This window comes from Gobius niger (assembly GCF_951799975.1).
Source record: "Gobius niger genome assembly, chromosome: 12".
NCBI lineage: Eukaryota > Metazoa > Chordata > Actinopteri > Gobiiformes > Gobiidae > Gobius > Gobius niger.
This window is the reverse complement of record NC_136863.1, coordinates 8,342,947-8,354,963: the sequence shown is the minus strand read 5'-3', so window position 1 is coordinate 8,354,963 and position 12,017 is coordinate 8,342,947. Positions and strand designations below refer to the sequence as shown.

Genomic DNA, 12,017 nt, shown 5'->3' with positions numbered 1-12,017 from the left:
AAGTTATTGAAGACAAAGAAAAGCCAGGGCACTTTCCCTGCGTCCTGAGTTGAAAGGTCACCAGCACAGTCAGATTGCCTGAAAGAAGAGTTACCTGGTCGTGGTTTTCAGCTGCGATTACGGTGCTCGCGATCGCGAACAGAAGCATGACTTGATCGAACAGCTTGCTGTCCACAACTTTCTTGAGTTCGGCCCTCACTGGCGTCCACCAGGAGAGGAACCTCTGCACCGCCTGGAGACTGTAGAGCCTTTCCCATGACGCAGCCACTGCTCTGCACCAAGGATTGTCTGACCAAAACCTAAAGAGAGAAAGAGGCCGATGAAAAGAGCAGTGGCCTTGCAGATTTGAATGTACGCGCATTAATCGCATTCATATTTTTTGTCCCCCTTTTGTTGTGTTTTTTGTTGTTGTGCATAACTTTAAATCAAAACAATCAAGTGACTTCCTGTTTCAATCCAGCACACCAAAATAAAAGCACCATCTTATTCATTCGTTCAACTTTCTTTCTGCCTAACTATTAACAGACAAACACAAAATGTGTGCATGTAATTATATTCTTGTAATGTTGCAGGTACCTACTGAACTAATCAATCAGATGAGCTGTGAGCTTTTATTTTGGCGTTCTAGATCAAAACAGGAAGTCACTTCTTGGGCGCCGTTGTTATGATTTGAAGCTATGCGCAGTGTCAATTTGTCGCTTTTTTGTTGAGTTTTTGTCACATTTTTGTTTACAGCTCATAGGCCAATGCGACGCCTCATTTAAAAGCTAAGACCTTGCAGTTTCTGAAAATATGTGTGAGATCTGTGTGATCTGGTCTCTTAACCGCCTTAACCGAGCACATTTTCTCCAGTTTGACTTTACCCAAATCTAAAAGCTTCTTGAAAAAAAAAAGCGTCAAAATAGGAGGATGAAAACACACAAAAACATTCGATCTCAGAGCTTCTTACCTGGTAGCCCAGGAGATGATCTTGTTGAGCATGGTCTCCAGGAACCCTTGGTCGTCGTCATGCTTATGTTGGTCCATGGTCTCAGAGAACTGTGCCGTGATGACGACGGCACACACATTCAGCATGACAAATGCGCCGATCTGTCCAGAGAAAACTCATTCAGCTCTCGCACAGGATGCATCATGAAGACAAGTGCACTTACGATGGTGAGGATGACGAAGAACAGGAACGACCAGAAGGAGTAGGCATCCATGACCATGTATGTACATGATCGTAGTCCATCCCTCTAAGGTGACCGCCTGGAAAAAAGACACAGCATCTCACACCATGTTTGCCCCATTTTCCCCCATTTTTTTTTTCTAATTTTTTGCCTCAAATTGTCATTTTTAGTATTATCACAAATACACATGAGCGCGAGCTTTAATCTAGAGTGAGAGACTCTGTAGCCCTTTGTTACACCTACATCTTGTACACCTTTATTACTCTTCGAACACAGTTATTAAACCTTGCACTTTAATGATGTGTAATGACCTGTACTTAAATGTGTAATCACTTTCTTGTTTCCTGTACCTACACATGGAATTTGAGGGCTGTAATCTAAAGATTTACCGATCGATCTACGCTCCCACTCTCACCTATGGTCGTGAGATTTGGGTAATGACCGAAAGGACAAGATCGCGAATACAAGCGGCCCAAATGAGTTTCCTTCGCAGGGTGGCTGGGCGCACCCTCCGAGATCGGGTGAGGAGCTCAATTACCCGGGAGCAGCTCGGAGTAGAGTCGCTGCTCCTCCATGTCGAAAGGAGCCAGCTGAGGTGGCTCGGGCATCTTTTCCGGATGCCTCCTGGTCGCCTCCCGCGGGAGGTGTTCCAGGCATGTCCTAGTGGGACAAGACCTCGTGGAAGGCCCAGGGCACGCTGGTGGGACTATGTCTCCGAGCTGGCCTGGTGTCGCCTCGGGGTCCCCCCAGAACAGCTGGAGGAGGTGTGTGTGGATCGGGATGTTTGGGCATCTCTGCTGAGACTGCTGCCCCCGCGACCCGGCCCCGGATAAAGCGGAAGAAAATGGATGGATGGATGGATGGATGGATGGATGCATGGATGGATGGATAATCTAAAGTGTTACTGGTGGTTTCTCTGAGGGCAGGGAATATGGAGCATGGATGATTATGATTTTAATGAAAATAATTTCACGTTCATATGAGCTCAGGAGAGTCCAGCCAATTTATATTTAGATTCCTGACATACAATTATTTGAAATTGTTTTCCTGTTTTAAATATTCCTTGTTTGCTCTTTAAAGTAAAACTTCATAAAAACAAAAATGTTTTTGTTTTATCCTCCTCGTGCCTCGAGCTCTGCTGTGATTGACAGCCGTCTCTATGGAGTCTCAATGGAAAAGGGGACGGAGTTAAGTGTGTCTCTGCTCAGAGTGACTGCGGGGCAGAGGATCAGACCGGGGCAAACTCTGGCCTTTGTGAAGCAGCAGAGACCGTCACTGGAGTCACTGGGCTTTCCACTGGGTTTCCCTATCTCAGGGCCACGGCCTGTAGGACCAGAGGAGCTCAGAGCAAGGGTTGTCCTGTCCTCAGGTGTAAAACTACTTTGGGACAATCAGCCTTCACCTACAAGGCACTAAAGCCTGGAAATGTTGACCCACTGAACAGGAGGGAGAGTTTTCAAACATAAGCTCAAAGAGGTTACATGAGCTCATCAAACATACTGAAAATAAAGTCTGAAGAGAAGTTTTGGTTAACCCGTTAACCCCCACCCGAACCAAGCGCATTCTCTCAGTTTTGGCTTTACCCAAATCTAAAGGCTTCTTGAAAAAAAGCATCCAAATAGCGTCAAAAACGGGGATGAAAAACACAAATGAGGCATTACACTGGCCTACAGGCTGTAAGCTCCAGTCAAGAAGCTTTTAGATTTGGGTAAAGCCAAACTGGAGAAAATGTGCTTGATTCAGGCGGAGGGTAGGAGGTTAAATGAATGCTTCCTCTTTGGTCTGAAACAACATCTACCTGGAAAATGGAGATGAGCGCGTATCCGATGTTATCAAAGTTGACGGTGTTCCGGAACGGGTTGTCCTCGCTGTTGCTGCATGTGTTGTAGAGCTCATTCCAGTCCACGCACTCCCCGGTGAGGTTGACGCTTGGATCGAACAGGTCGTCTGGATGCAGGGTGCAGAATGTGCCGTTGTCGATGTAGGCCGGGATGTCTTCACAGGTTCGCATGCCGTGGCGGCCCGGGGCAGAGCACAGGAACGGCAGCATCCTGTTCTTCCCGTAGTATGGGGGCATCGACCGGTTGTAATTGCTGTGAACATAACAGGCGATAACTATAAGCATAGATTGTTACTGAATCAATATCAAAAAGGAGAAAAAAGAGCAGTGTCGCTTCCAAATGCATCTGTGCGGACGAGAACTCCATTGATTTCAAACGTTTCCAATAAGGACAGAGTTTCCACAGATAAAAACAGCCGTAGAGAAAGTACTTGAAATGTGATGCAGTGTCGCTTTTTTGTACTTACGCCGCATCCTCGTCCAGAAAACAGCGCCGGTTCAGCTCTCCTGACCAAAGCTGAACGGCGACTGTTCCAAAAATGACAAACACCAGGAAGCACACGGCCACGATGGTCAGGAACATGGGCAGGATCTCAGAGAGCATGGCCACGAACATGCGCATGTCTGCGAGGACAGATAAGAGAGATTTTTAACAGTTGAGCTATTCACGGCGACTCGGGCAGATTCACCAGAGACACTTTGGACTTACGCGGGATTCTCCTGACCACTCGCAGGGGCCGGAGGATGTCGGACCACAGGGAGAGATCAACTTTCACTTTCAGGGTTATGCTTGCGATGCTGAAGACGAAAGCAACAATGTTCTTTCATTTACCGTATGTTTTAAACTTTAAAAGGTAAGTGTATATGACAAATATGTGATTACAACACAACAAAAATGCAACAAAAAAAGTTACAATCAGTTTTGCAGGTCTTAGCGTTCAAATGAGGCGTTACTCTGGCCTATAGGCTGTGAGCCCCAGTCGAGAAGCTTTTAGATTTGGGTAAAGCCGAATAGGAGAAAATGCATTGGGTTGGAGGTTAAAGGTTAAAGGTTTTAGGAAAAGTCATGTTCACAACGACACATAACTGACTCTGTGCATGACTTCAAATCGCCGCCCAAGAAGTGACTTCCTGTTTTGATCCAGCACGCCAAAATAAAAGCAGACAGCTCATCCCATTGATTAGTTCAGCAAGTACTTGCAACATTACAAGAATATAATTAAATGCACACATTTTAAGTGTTTCGCCTGTTAAAAGTTAGGCTGAAAGAAACCTGAACTAATGAACTGCTGAACTAATGAATAAGATGGTGCTTTTATTTTGGTGTGCTGGATCAAAACAGGAAGTCACTTCTTGGGCGTCGTTACTATGATTTAAAGTTATGCACAGAGTCAATTAGATACAGACGGCGTCTTTGCAAATGCCCATTTATGGTCATGTTTGAGAACAGAAAACCAAAACTAAATAAACTTTCTCCCATTTCTCCACCATTACTTTAACAAATGCTGAATTATGAATATATTTTTCTACTAAATAAAAATACAGAGACATGGAGAAGAACAAAGTGGTTCAACAGCCCATAAATACACTGCGTTCAAATGACATTTTTCTAAGATTTTCTAAATTGTCAAATCAAATGAGAGTCAGCATAATTTTCAGGTCTTTAACTGGTAGAACTAAGTAAGGGATAATGTATAAAACGCTGGTCATTATCGGGAAAATAAGTACCGACAGGGCGAACCGGACCCCGACGCGAAGCAGAGGGTTCTTGTTTCACCCTGAAGCGTTCTATACATTATTCCGCTTATTATACGGCCATTTGCCAACTGAACACACACAACATAAACTTCGTACGCTTTTATGAAGGTCGAAAGGTTTATTTAATGACTTCCGCGACAAATAGTTCCCAAAAGTTTGCGCGTTGCGCTGCAGCGTTTGGCTAGGCTAGAAGCAGCAAGGCTAGTAGCTAGCCTAGCTACTTAGTTGAATGATAAAAATACCAGGAGTAGTTCGAAATCCGCACAGTAATCTACACTTTACTGTGCGGATGCCAAACTACTCCTCGTATTACTACGCCTTACATTATAGTTCCCCCTTTTATCCGCTTAGAAAATCCACATTGTTTAATTTTGTGTAATTATACTTTGTAGTATAACACTTCACATAACCATATTTAAATAGGGAAAACGTGGAAGAGCTTGGTAGCTTCTATCTTCACCTGTTTTGGAGCTATAGAGGAGAGAGGGAGAGGCTAAATGCTAACGCCGTCTGCGCTGTGTTTACGTGACTGAGGGCACAGGGGAAGACCAGACATGTCCTAAAGAACTCGTCAAAGCTAAGGTAAGAACATATCTCAGTATGTAAAAACGGTGGCCTATTCCTTTAATATAGAAGCTGCAGTTACACGTATGACCTGAGGTGGCAGTAGTGAGTATAAAATGGCTAACTTGCATCTAGCCCCTTTAATAGTCCGCCAGAGAACGTAAAACGTACTTAATTACTTTTTATGATGAAACGAAAGCCGGGTTTACACTGCACGATATTGGCCGTCTGCGACAAACGATCACTCTTCGTGGGTAAAATCTTAGGTCGTAGGTCGTACAGTGAGACAGGGACAAAGAGTTAAAATAGAACCGTTGTATGACCAAAGACGAGCTACGACCGACATCAGGCAGTGTCTAATATTTTGGAGGGCTAGTCGCAGAGTGAGCCTCCTCTCGCTGCAACTAGGATCTCTGTCAGTGTCCTGTCAACACCGCACGCCGCCAGAGTCAAAGCAACAGAGGCCGGGCATGAGCGGGTCCTACACTGCACTTTCCAGGAACCCCATGTCCCCAAGCACCTCACCAGCACGCTCAGGTACTTAAAGTGCATATGACACATTAGACACATTTCTGTTGGACCCGGAAGTAGAGCGATGACATCATTGCTTAATAAACATATGGAAAATGCTATGGAACTTTACCTCTATCTATGTGACTTCCTGTCAGTAGCTTAACCACTTAACCCCCACCTGAACCAAGGACATTTTCTGCAGTTTTGCATTACGCAAATTAAAAATTATCTGGGAAAAAAACGTCAGAATAACGCAACTAAAATGTGACAAAAAAGCGTCAAAAACTCAACAAAATGTGACAAAAACAAGGGTAAGAAGAGACTGACAGGAGTAACAGAAACATGGCAAAAACATGACCAAAAAGCAACAAATGAAGCGATAAAAAAGCAAGAAAAAGCGACAAAAAACACGTAAAAACGCTTCAAATATTTGACAAAAACACGGCGACAACGTGACAAAAAAAGCTAGGATCAGGTTTTGAAATGGAATATTACACTGTTCTCCAGTCGAGAAGCTTTTCGATTTGGGTCAAGCCGACCTGGAGGAAATGCACTTGGTTCAGGCGAGGGGTAAGAGGTTAAAACCTCAAATAAAAATAACTTTTCTGCCCAACATTTCTTCATAAAGTGCATATGACACACTAGACACCATTTTTGCAAGATTTGACCAGATTTTGCTAAAGATTGTAACCACATTTCTTTAGTTTGGCCACTTTTGTGATGTTTATAGTTTCACTTCCTTATTGGACACAAACATTAAGTGACATGGAAGAAGGTAAACTTAACAAATGTATTGACTGTGCATAACTTCAAATCACAACAACGCCACCCAAGAAGTGACTTCCTGTTTCGATCCAGCACATCAAAATAAAAGCACCATCTTATTCATTAGTTCAACTGTCTTTCTGCCTAACTATTAAGAGACACACTCAATGTGTGCATTTAATTACGTTCTTGTAATGTTGCAAGTACCTGCTGAACTAATCAATGAGACGAGCTGCGTGCTTTTATTTTGGCGTGTAAGATCAAAACAGGAAGTCTCTTCTTGGGCAGCATTGTCATGATTTGAAGTTATGCACAGAGTCAATTATGGGCTGTTGAACCCTTTTGCTTTGCTTTGTATCTTTATGGGGTAGAAAACTATTCATAATTCAGCATTTGTTAAAGTAGTTTTGTAGTACTAATTATAGAAAGTTTAGATTTATTCTCCTCTTTGCTTTTCCCCCTCAACTGCTTCAAACATGACCATATGTGGGCGATTCCAGAGATGGCGTCTGGATCTATAGTGGCTGTTTCATTGCATAAGTGGATGCATCATAAAATAAGCATCGCACTGGGTAGGTTTTGTAATTTTTCTTCTCTGACATGAAAACTAAAACATTAAGGGAGTAAACTTGTTAAAACTCTCCACTTCAAACACTGCGTGAACAATCAATACTTTCACCACCTCATATTGCAAATGTAACATCCAGGAGCAATGACATTATAAAGTGCATATGACAGGTGTTTATGTTTGCTAAATATTATTCGTCTGATGGGATAGTGATATAATAAAACCGACTTGCACAGATCCAATTGATCGGTCAGATGCTTTTAGCAATGTTCTTTTCACCCTTAACAGCTGGATGGGTTGTTGTGCGGTGTGGCTTCCAATATGATCATGCTATAAAATGAGGGTCACTTGTCATTTGCACTTCAACTTATGACGATCAACTTACTCGGCGATCAAGATGATCAGGTCCAGCTTGTTGTAGTGGTCGCGCAGGAACGTTCCGTCCGCCCCGGACAGCCCCAGGGCTAAGACTCTCATGGCGAGCTCGATGGAGAAAAACACCGTGACCAGGGTGTCCACCAGCTGTATGACAAAACAAAGCATTACTTTCACGAATATAAAGTCAAAGTAGTTCAGCACATTTTTTTCTCTAAAGGCAAAAAAGTGACAAAAGGGCGACAAACATAAGATGAAAAAGGGACGAAAACATGACAAATAAGGAAAAATGTCAAAAACATCAAAAAAGCGACAAAACACGAGTACAGAGTGATGAAGAAGCAACAATAAATCAGCAAATCGTTAAAATCAAGAAAGTAAAAAAGTTGGAATCTGTTTTGAAGGTCTAAGCTTTCAAATGGCCTTACAGAAGCTTTTAGATTTGGGTAAAACTGAACTGGAGAAAATGCACTTGGTTAAGGTGAGGTTTAAGAGGCTAATGAGACAAACTATGACTGAAATATCCAGATAAATAAATAGAGATTAAAGCTAAATAGAAACTAAAGAAATGGCTAAAGTTTTCCATCCATCCATTCATCCTCTTCCGCTTTATCCGGGGCCGGGTCACGAAGATGCCCAGACTGCCTGACCCACACAGCTGTCCTGGGGGAACTCTGAGGTGACACCAGGCCAGCTCAGAGACATAGTCCCTCCAGCGTGTCCTGGGCTTCGAACACGGCCTCCTCCCAACAGGAACACCTCCCGAGGGAGGCGACCAGGACGCATCCAGAACATATCCATATACCATCCATAAAATGTGACAAGATTAGAGAGTTTAGGGACAAATGGGACGCCTCAGTGGTAAGAGACCCCCGTGTGTATCTAAAGTTGGACAAGTTAAAGTGCATATGTAAAACATAGTTCACACAATTATATTTAACATTTTGTTAAAACTTTTTCTCAGCTTTCTGTAGTTTGACCATTTAAGTGATGTTTACAGTTTCATTTACTTTATTGAACACTGACAGAAAGTGACATAGAGAGAGGACAAACATTTTAAACTGTTGCCGTGCCGACTGTGTTATGTCAATTGGAAATGATTGAGTCAAACTGCTCTGGAACTTTCCCTCTATCTATCTCACTTCCTGTCAGGAGCTTAAAAAAATATATAACTTCCTTGCCCAATGCCCAACATTTCTTCCTTAAATTACTGCTTCACTGAAATAAAATGATGTTCTTCATCTAAATAAGTCAAAAGTATTATAACCTGTAATACGCACTTTAAATTTTAAAGTGTTTCTGTGTTTTTACAGTTTTTTTGAATGACAATGTTGGGTCCCGAGTTACACCTGTGTTTCCAGTAAAATGTTGAATTTTCAATAAAAATAATTGGATAATCTAAGCGTTTACCTCTATTTGTAAAGTACAAGACTGTTTTGTCAGTATTTAATGTCCGACAGTTCTGACACAGCCAGTCAGCTGTCATGGAATTTAGATTTAGTGCATATTGTAAATATGATTTATTACATGGATAACATCTGTTGTAAGTAATAACTATAATTTTATTTCAGTGAAGCAGCAATTTGAATGAAGAAATAGACACAGACGGCATCTCGTCATAGAAGGGGGCGTGGCCTCGCTGAGGGGAAAATAGAATCTTTTGGGAAACACAATTTTTCACTCTTTTTAGCCATTTTCTGGTGGAATATGAACTTATTTATCACATACAAATAAAGTCAAGTCTAAATCGGGTCCATATGGATATTTTCTAACAGCCGATTGTTCTGTAGAAGTGAAAAAATGGCAGTCATAGCAAGCACTAGCTAGCGTTAGCATTAGCTTGATGCTAACATGTTAGCATTCTCCGTTTTTTTTTTATGTATTTATGGGCTGTTGAACCACTTTGCTCCTCTCCATGTCTTTGTATCTTTATTTAGTAGAAAACTATTTTCATAATTCAGCATTTGTTAAAGTAGTTTTTGAATAATTAGAGAAAGTTTAGATTTTTTTTCAAAATTGTTTTCCCCTCAACTGTTTTCAAACATGACCATATATGGGCGATTCCCTAGATGCCGTCTGTATCTATGTTGTGAAGAAAAGTTGTTTTTATTTTAATGTTTAAACTGCTGACAGGAAGTGACATAGACCATACATACATACATACATACATACATACATACATACATACATACATACATACATACATACATACATACATACATACATACATACATACATACATACATACATACATACATACATACATACATACATACATACATACATACATACATACATACATACATACATACATACACACATATATATATATATATATACATATATATATATATATATATATATATATATATATGGGCAACTGCATTTTAAATGTGCTTTAAAAAAAAACTTTGACCTTTAGAGATAAAGTTTGACTCATTTCCCATTGACAGAACATGGTCGGCATTTATGTCAGTTCTTGTCAGTGTCCAATAGGGAAGTGAAACTATAAACATCACAAAAATGTTCAAACTAACAAATTGTAGTGCTTTAGCAGTCTCTGGCCTTCATTCACTCTGTGAATGAAATGAAATACTACACCGGGTATGCTGTTTCTGGCGAGGAAACATGGTTACAAGCTCAAACATGCATAACATGTACCCTCTCCTTTGGAAAACTTCATCAAAACAGTGGCTTACCTCCAAGAATGGGCCCCTGTTGGTGCAGGGGTCGTATGAGAACATGGCGCAACATCCAAGCACCACCATGAGGGCCGACAGGTTGTTCCAGTGAGGTGCGGCGTCCACAGTGATCCATAGAGCCCAGCGCCGGAGCACATCGCTCTGCTTAAAGGTGAAGGCCTCAGGAACCAAGTCTGGATACAGGAGGACCTCCTCGGGGCTGCCTTCAGGATCCTCTTCCACCATGATCGCTGGACCAACCTTCAGAATCGAAAGGAAACATTTAAGTACCAATGCAAATTTAAAGACACACAGTGGAATATTCTAAGGTCACATGTTGTGTACAAGAGCAAATGCAAAACTCACACTGAAAAAGTGTTAGCCGTGCATTAGCATTAGCATTAGCATTAGCATCGAGGCCCGGTTGCTAAGTGAGAGAGCTCACTACAGCCAAACATAATTAGATTTAAATTAATTTCTACCTTACAAAAATCGATGACAAAAATGTGCATCATGAAAAGAGGAAAACACATATTTTAAACCAAGCAAAAACATGGCAACCACCTGTCTGCTTCCAGCTCATAGTACAGATGTTTTTTTGTTTTTGTTTTTTTGTACACAGCTAAACAGGAAGGTCCTAAATGTCCTAAATGTCAAAGTTCCCCCCACAATCTTATAAAAAAAAACACCCTTCACAACACCACATTAAAATATTATGTCTATGTCATTTATCAATAAAATATGCTATTTTGGCACATTGCCCTTAAGTTAGCTTTTAGCTAATTTACGTTACTGTTTGATATTGTACAGTATTATGGCCCCAAATCTGACATGACTTGTGCATGTGCTACTCATTTTGCACATGAGCAAACGCATGGTAAATGACCCCAAAATCAATTTTTCACCAACATTAAATTTAAAAGTGACAAAATTGTACAAAATACAGAAAAAACTGTGTGAGAATACTTACCAAATGTGGTGGTGAGTGTCTGTGACCAGCGTCTGGTGTGGTTTGGAAAATCCTTTGCTGAGTCGAAATAAAGCAGCTATCAAAAAGAAAACGTGCTTGTAAAATTCTTTGCTGAGTAGAAATAAAGTAGCTATCAAACAGTACAGGTAGGCATATTTTGTAAAATCCTTTGCTGGCTAGAAGTAACGCTGCAATCAAAGGGAAAACCTGTTAGCAATATTTTTGAAAAGTTGTTGCCAGGGAATTGTTTAGAATCACCTGTGCAACCAGTGCATTTTATAAATTCATATTTTTTCAAGAAGGCGCTCTCAGCCTTTGTTTACATTCATATTTAAATAGGCACAGTTCCAAACAGCTGACTGCCAACCAAAAGTCACATGACTGATGGTCATCTTTATGTATTATTAATGAAATATAATGAGTTTGTTGTGTCCATAGAGTCTCAGTCAGTCACTTTTATCTACCGCCACAATTTCCTAATGCGTCCCAGTCTTTAATGTGGTAAACCTGGTCACCCTACCAATGGAGGCCATGTTTAAATTATAGTCATGTCTGAACAATATCTAAACATGTTGTAACAGTGTGAGAACCACTGGCCCACAGTATATTCAACACTATAGGAGTACATTTTACACCAACATCGGGGTTTATTTGGGTCAAATAGTTGGAGTACATTTAACACTGTCCACAGTTGTTTTTAAACACTGTGAAGAGTAAAAATGTTCCCTCATTAGCACTCAACTGACGGTAACCCAGTGATGTCTGGCCATTTTAAAGAGTTGTTATATATTCTAACAAAGTGTTTATTGGCCAC

At 41.1% G+C, this 12,017-nt stretch overlaps 1 protein-coding gene across 1 annotated transcript; it reads right to left on the bottom strand.

The window, feature by feature from the left end:
* Positions 1 to 1,104: 1,104 nt before the first annotated feature.
* LOC306971926 (voltage-dependent T-type calcium channel subunit alpha-1I-like) lies at positions 1,105 to 10,479 on the bottom strand (the record flags this gene model as incomplete). Its single annotated transcript, XM_079568365.1, has 6 exons — positions 1,105 to 1,248; positions 2,968 to 3,262; positions 3,477 to 3,633; positions 3,719 to 3,807; positions 7,563 to 7,699; positions 10,252 to 10,479. The coding sequence occupies 6 exons, from the start codon at positions 10,477 to 10,479 to the stop codon at positions 1,105 to 1,107; spliced, it is 1,050 nt and encodes a 349-aa protein (XP_079424491.1).
* Positions 10,480 to 12,017: the final 1,538 nt, after the last annotated feature.